At 35.8% G+C, this 8,197-nt stretch overlaps 1 protein-coding gene across 1 annotated transcript in view; it reads left to right on the top strand.

Moving 5' to 3' along the window:
* Window positions 1–5,924, top strand: part of LOC117110060 (cell wall protein DAN4-like) — a 17,222-nt gene extending 11,298 nt beyond the window's left edge. Inside the window, exons 3-4 of the mRNA XM_033252643.1 lie at window positions 1,667–1,757; window positions 5,148–5,924. Of these exons, the coding sequence (XP_033108534.1) occupies window positions 1,667–1,757; window positions 5,148–5,241 (185 nt within the window). The 3' untranslated portion in view covers window positions 5,242–5,924. The remainder of the gene's footprint in view (window positions 1–1,666; window positions 1,758–5,147) is intronic.
* Window positions 5,925–8,197: the final 2,273 nt, after the last annotated feature.

Raw genomic sequence — 8,197 nt, 5'->3', positions numbered from 1 at the left:
CTTCACTTGAAAGATGGGGGGATGTTATGATATTCATATTCACTGTACAAAAGTTATTGTACGAGACTGAGGTCACAGGTCACTGGAATAAAAATACAAAGTGTGGCAGCATTGCGTTGCATGAGTTTTCATTCATAATCGTGTCTAAATCAACATTTCGGATAAGGCAATTAATTAATTGCCTCACGAAAAATGTCAGGTATTGTAATATGTGTGGTAAACAATATGTAGGAGAATATGAACTCGAATTGTTGTTGGTGCATAAGTGTACTATTTAAAACTGAATTATTTAGAAAATCGGGAAAAAAAATAAATAAATAAGAATAAAAAAAAAACACAGATGAAATCTAGTATTAGGGTTTTCCTGTAAAGGAGCAATTTAGCTCTAGGCCATTCTATCAACGATTTAAGATTCATCGTTCTAACTTCAAATCCCTTAAGGAAAGAGGCTGTACGGCTCTTCCCCTCAAATCACATGTTAATGTACTGAATAAGGATTTAGGATTTGTCAGTGATTACTCTTTTATTCAAATTTAAATTATAATTAGGCCTGAAGCACGGATATCTACACTTTTATGTACTTATTTTTTCCATAATTGGTTTAGGCCCTACTATATTATTTGAATTATGTTGCCTACACTGTATATTGAATAGCCGTCATTAATATTAACGGTTATTATTATTATTATTATTATTATTAATAATATACAACCAAGTTGTATATGTAAGTAAATCGACTGACATCATACCGGTACTCATTAATTAGCATCTGCCTTATACAAACCATTATAAATAAACTATCAGTTATTTAAGTTCACACCCATTTTGTCATGCTAATTACTGTAATATGCCAAACTACTATGCAAGAGATTAAATGTATGTTCAGTTCACACTGAGAAAGGTTGCAGGGACGACCGAATTATTTGTGTACAAATAAATATATCTATGTTCCTGAAACACGTCAAACCTTGATTGGATATATGTCACTTGTTATCAGTCTCACAACATATTATGATAGGACCGGTACATATGTGTCCCCATCGCATAGATTTTTTTTGTTCATTTTCATTTCATTTATTCGTCTCAAAACGTAAAATTGACAATAAAAGAAACAGCAAAGAACAAGCACAGACAATATGAGACAGGACACCACAAAAATGAACTTAATCACTGTCGAGTGGGGCCCTTCACAAAAAAAACAAAAAAAACAAAAAAAACAACCAAATGCTTATAGAATATACATTTTCAAAAAATATATAAACATTAAAATGTAAAAGTTCAATAGTAAAATAGGCATACTTTAAAAGATTTAAAATATTAACATTTTCAGATGATTAAATAAAATTTACTTTAAAATTCAAATTTAAAATGCTAAGGTATATTTAAAAAAATAAAAGCAATTAAGCAATTTATTTCCACAGGTCGGTTAACAGAGAAGTTAACAATTGTAAAAATTCTAGTAAAATAAGCATAATTTAAAAGTTTAGCATTTATAATATTAAAAATTTCAGATGAAAAAAATAAGAATAATATAATCGCTGTCTCTTATACACATCTAGATGTGTATAAGAGACAGGGTAAATACGGTGTTCGGATAAAGGACATGATTACTTATTACTTTTACTTTTTATTAAATGATAATATCATTTATATGTTTCTTTTTTAGACATTGGAATAATACTAGGGTGTGTTTCTGTGGCGGCTCTTGTGCTAGCATGTGTTGTGTTCTTTATGGTTAATTGCCAAAGGAATAGAGGGTAAGTACAATATGATATCAGACATGGGCACTGTTCATGGAGGGATAGGGAGATACGTCTCCCCATGGGCGTCGATTGGTGGGGACAGGGGGACGCGTCCCCCCCCCACATTTCAAAGTGGGGGACATCATATCGATTGTCCCCCCCCCCACTTTTCACCAATCTTCTATAATTAAAACCCCACTTTTACAAGTGAATGGAAAGAATAGCAATTATGCATGACTCATGAATTTTGTCTGTTCACTTTTCTAAGTGCGGTACGTATTTTCCGGACCAAAACCAAGTAAAAACGCAATTGTTTAAACATTTTGTAACCATCTCAGAAACCCACTAGATCGATTTTATGGGTGCAACGACTATCAGAGGCTAAATTTATTGTGAAAACAATGTACTGAATGTTGTTGAAATTGGAAGCATGTATCGTTATTAGGCCAATATTTTTACAAACTTAAATGTGCACAGTTTCTAATATAAACGATTTATTCATTTTTAAAAATTATTATGACCCGTACGTATATACTAGTGTTTAATATTATCTACATACATAGGATTACTGTTTTTTTTTCTAATTTCACGGATATGATGTCTACCTATTTCGATTAAGTGATAAGCCTACCAAAAGTTTACAAACTCCAGTGTTACGTTGACGCAGTCTCGCAATGACGCCATATAATAATCAGTGGCAGATTCAAGTGCGGCCGAGCCGGCCCTAATATTTTTTCAAAATTATTTTTAAAAAATGGGGAAAAAAACAAAGGAAAATTAGAATTAGAATTTAGGTCTGAGAGTGCCATTTCCTGCAATCTAGAGGTTCCATAATCATAAATTTTCTTTCCTCAGCCCCAACCATGGTGGGGCTGAGGTGATCTACTTTTCCAACGTCCACAAGTCCCTCCCTGTCCCCCCTCTAATTTCCTTTCCTGGAGCCGCCACTGAAAATGATAAATTAAGTAAATCACCTTTATGTTTGTGAAATCAAAATGCTAACTAATGTTTTGTGTGCTCCCTATCTCCCTAGTCCTGTTCGATCGTAAATTAGACGGTATTATTTCCATTCACAATAATTTATCGCAATATTACTTACACAAAAGTGAAATTCAAAAAGAGGAGAAAAGCAAAAACCTTTTGATTGACTTTAAAAGTACTGTACATGCAAAAAGACTAAATTAATGACTGTTTTAAGTTTATCTTATTTGTTTTTCATAGTTCGAATTTTGAATACGTTACAAGTTAATCAGTAGATAATAAATCATTATTTTTTATGAATGTTAGTTTGCACGAAATATATAAGCGGATGATGAGTATTTCAGTGGCAGATTCAAGGGTCCCAGCCGGCCCACCATCACTATTTTTTTGTTCGAAATTTAAAAGTGGAGAAAAATTAAAATTATATTCAAATTCAGTCTGAGAGTGCCATTTCCGACCAACTGGAGGTGCCATAATCATAAATTTGCTTACCTCATCCCCAACCATGGTGGTGCTGAGGTGGTATTCCAGCTACACTCTCCATCTGTCCCTCTCTGGGCCCAGCTCTATTTCAAATTACTGGATCCGCCACTGGATATTTTAAAAATTTCGTATGGAAATAAATGTTAATTGCATTGCCCAGCTCTATTTCAAATTACTGGATCCGCCACTGGATATTTTAAAAATTTCGTATGGAAATAAATGTTAATTGCATTGCTTAAAATCAATTAAAAGGCTATATGCGCCAGAGCTTCCGGGGCTTCGCCCCCTGGTCCCCAACCATTGCTTGGGCCTACGGCCCAAGGCTTTATTTTTTATCTCGTCGCCCCCCCCCCACTTTCAGCCACGGATCGACGCCCTTGCTCCCCACCCACCATATATTTAAGGTGGGGGGGGGGGGTTGGTTCCCTCACTTTTCGTTCGCATTATAATTTCATAAGTCACATCTTATTTAATAGAAAGATACTGGTATCATTCCCAGTCCACAAACATCTCAAAAACTCGACTCGAGTGCGCGTGCTATTTTTATTTATTCCTTCTTTGCGCGTGCCTTTTATTTTAATTTGAGAAGTGCTAGCAAAAATCGTGTAAGATAAGATTGGTTTTCGGTACACGAAGTAGGTAAAGTAAATTAGACAATTTCATTTTTTTATGGTACATCACACATATTAATTAGATCCAGGATGGTTGCCAAAAATCGCTGATAAAGATCGCGAGAAATTTGTTGGTGCTTCATTTTGACTATAATTTAATAATGATGTGATGATGATGAAATTCACTATATAAAAGAGTTGACAGCACTACTAGCAGCTTAAGTTCTCCCAATACTATCGAGCTTATGTGCCAAATAATACATCAGGGGCGGATCCAGAATATTTTTTACGGGAGGAGGGGGGGGGCATAACAGTTTCAGAATACATAAGTGAGTAGCACATAACATTTATATGCATTGAAATTGTTAAAACTTAGTGGCAAATCAATTAAAAGGCTATATGCGCCAGAGCTTCCGGGGCTTCGCCCCCTGGTCCCCAACCATTGCTTGGGCCTACGGCCCAAGGCTTTATTTTTTATCTCGTCGCCCCCCCCCCACTTTCAGCCACGGATCGACGCCCTTGCTCCCCACCCGCCATATATTTAAGGTGGGGGGGGGGGGTTGGTTCCCTCACTTTTCGTTCGCATTATAATTTCATAAGTCACATCTTATTTAATAGCAAGATACTGGTATCATTCCCAGTCCACAAACATCTCAAAAACACGACTCGAGCGCGCGTGCATAACAGTTTCAGAATACATAAGTGAGTAGCACATAACATTTATATGCATTGAAATTGTTAAAACTTAGTGGCAAAAAAGGGGTAACGTTCTCCCGTTCCCTCCCCTACAGAATCCGCTCCTGTACGTGATATTCCTATTAATGGGTGTAATGATGGCATGTCACGCACCGTCTGTATACAATGCTGTTTGAGTTTTTCCCCTAAACTAACCAAATGTTAAACCAGGGAGGAGTGGGATTCATATAGTTACCGGTAAACGAGCGAGTGTACTAAATTGGCTTAATCAGGATTCGAAGAGGAACGTTCTTCCGTCTATATTAGAGCGGCTAAGGTTGAATTTTAGGTAGAATCGTGCACTTTTGGAAGAAAGCATGAAACTTCCCACAGTGATACTATGACACCTAAAGGATCATGTTAAAAAATATACCCCAAAAAATAACGCCGCCTAGTGGCCGCCATCTGGAAATCAAAATAAGAAGTGTTATGCTTTCCTCCAAAAGTGCACGATTATTCTCCTTAGCCGTTCTACTCATACGCAGGCACATCAAACAACGGGGCCACTGTGGATTTGTTGGGAATAAGATGTAATTTTCTGTACAAATATATCGTTTCACTTTAATTTAAACGCATTTTCCTTTCGAATTGACAGCGTACAATGGCAGCGATTAAAAGAATATCCTGTGTCTTCAGCCAACATGGATGTGGGTATAGCTGATGCAACTCCACCTTACTGGGAATTATAACTTACATCATGCACACTACCTTAATCTCTGGTTTTCTGCCAACTAATGCACTGTCCAATGGAAAAGGATCAGGATACCTTTCTAGATTCTGGATTACCAGTATTTAAAGTGAGAAGTCTCATAATAATTTTGATATATTAACTATTCATATCAATATTAAGGTTTGTTTACTGTATAGGGCCTACTATATATATTAGCCAATTGCTTAAATGAAATGTATACCTTAAATGGTTCCAGAGTTAAAATGTTTCCAATATATTATTATTGTTATTCTTAACATTTTTAGGCTTTAAAGTAAAAAAAAAGGTACGCCGAAAAGTTGCAAATATAAAGGTTTTTTTAAATTTAAGTGTGGCAAAAATGTTTAATAAGATCATTGCTAAAAACACTATCTGAATATTTAGAGGATTGTAATATTTTAACCGAGGTTCAAGGCCGAGAATTTAGAGTTCATCGGCAATGCTAAGACCATATATTTAGCCACAGGGCAAGCAGAAGGTAAAAAACGTAAGTTACTTACTTAGACTTTAAGAAGGCCTTTTATTCTGTCTGGAGGCAAGGCCTTTTACGAGCCAGAAAAAATGCTAGCATTAAGGGAAAACCCCTTCAACTTATTCAAAACATGTACACTAATGTTAAGTGTAATGCTATTTTTAATGATATTAAATCAGATATGTTTTATATAATTGGATGAAACAGGGATGTCCACTTTCATCAGTATTATTTTCAATTTATATGAATGAACTACAAAACAACACATGGTTGAAATGAAGATTTTACAAAAGATCAGTATAGAAAAATAATCATGAATGCCAACAACAAAGAGATACATACAATTCATAAAATTCAAAATAGTTCTTTCAGAAAAAACAGAATTAATAATCTAAACGAAAAATGATTAGGAAATATCTATCTGTTTTAATACTCTTGGAAAGCTATTCTGGGCCGATGATATTGTTTTGATTGGTGGCACATGACCTTGGAATTAAATGCTACTTGTGATTTCTAAAGTTTAGCAATGTCAATGTGCTAATCGTTGGCCAAAGGGTCAATAATTTCAGAAAGTGGAAATTAGCAGAAGACTATAAATGAAATACACAGATATAAAATACTTGGGTACTATATTTCTAGGGAAACAATGATATCATTAAAGAGGTAATTAAAAAGATACCAAAGTTATTGCCTATATCAGATCAATTCTTGAAAACCAAGAAGACTTCAACAGAATGTACTGTGGTAATTCATTATGGAATACAATTGGTCTTCCCACAATAAATTATGAATGCTCTGACTGGAATTCCCAATGTTAAAACCTTAATCCAAAACTAGAAAACTATATGGAATGGCTAAAATTTTGAAAGCACCCAGAAATGTTGCTAATGAAGTATTAATTTATGGCATGGATGGCAATCCCTGGAAATAATCCAAGCTGCACACATTCATGAGGTACAAATACATAGTCTGGTCATATATAATTTGTAGAAATAAATGCATATGGATTTCGTTTTTCTGACTTTTGTTTGATTACGCCCCTACCGTTTGAGCCCTCTTCTCATTAGGCCTACGTATAAGGCTCTTCATGGTTTTGCACCTGGTTACTTGGCTGACCTCATTTAATTTTACACTCCACCTCGGTCCCTTCGTTCTTCTGACAAACACCTTCCACACACACAAACCGTCACTAAAACGTTTGGTGGAAGATTATTTACATTTGTTGCATCTACACTTTGGAACAAACTTCCAGATCATATCAAAAACGCTGACTCCGTTGAATCATTTAAAACGTTTTCAAAAACTCACCTCTTTTCGACTGTTTAATTTTTGCAGGATGTTTATTGTGGTTTTCAGGTGTGGTCTCACCTTTTTCTTACTCAAGGTGACGTCGTTGTCCCGGCAGCGCACGGTAGTGGAGCCACAGGCTTACCCTGTGGTGGAAAGTGCCGGAGCCCAGCATGCTGCCATTTGTGGATTACCTGCGTGTAAATTGCCTCATTGAGACAGCGACGTTATTCTGACATCGGTGGGTGAGACCATTTGAATGACACCATCTCCTGCATCGCTGCTTTAATTTTTTTGTTTTTGTTTTTTGCTTATTATTATGTTGTTAAGCGCCTAGAGGTTATTAACATTAGGCGCTATATAAATATTGATTATTACTAGAAATTGCAAATTGCAAGTGAAGTGCTGCGAAGTACAACTGCATATAAATGTTCTTCGAACAAAATTATTTATGCGAGTCAAGTGAAAATAATGAATAATAAAAATATAACAAATAATATGAGACACAACCCATTGTCTATATTAGAACACTTCTCATTGGGTAACAAAGTCGTAATTTTTCATTTTTGTCAAAAAGTGTTTATAATGCTGAATTATGGTTTAGGTTTTTTTTTTTAATAAAGTTTCAAAAATTTCTATGTATGTGGAAAATGTAGTTGATTACCAAAGGTTAAAATTTTTATTTTGAAGACTGCATGGTCTATTTTTTATGGGGCAAGTTTCCAAGGGCGGGTTTTTTAGGGGCGAGTTGACTGCCAAAGAGTGTAGCCAAAGTGCGAGCCAACGTATTATTTGATCACAAGTGCGAGACATCGCATGTGTGAGCCAGCGAGCCATGACGTCACGAAAATAGATACGAGACGTTACTCGAGCTGTGCGAGGTATCGGCTGAGATTTGTGGAGTACAAATCAAAAAACAACTATAGGTCTAATAATGAATTATTGTGATGTTAAATAGACAATGTTAGCTATCAAGGAGCGACGTTGTTTTTCATTGGGACCTTCGTCCCTTCATAGCTAGGCCTATACCATCCTAGCTAGCCTAGGCCTAGAGTAGGATAAGGCTAGCGCGACATGCGGACGTTGGTACGTGTTGGTTAGTCTACAAACGTCGCCTAAAGTAATTGATTTTACCCGGCAGAACGAAAGAAGGAAACTCCGCTTTTCAGTCGTCATA

Source organism: Anneissia japonica, unplaced genomic scaffold, assembly GCF_011630105.1.
Source record: "Anneissia japonica isolate Jap-2015-1 unplaced genomic scaffold, ASM1163010v1 scaffold287799_len804019_cov200, whole genome shotgun sequence".
Lineage (NCBI taxonomy): Eukaryota > Metazoa > Echinodermata > Crinoidea > Comatulida > Comatulidae > Anneissia > Anneissia japonica.
The sequence above is the reverse complement of the archived record's forward strand: the minus strand, read 5'-3'. Positions and strand labels throughout refer to the sequence as shown.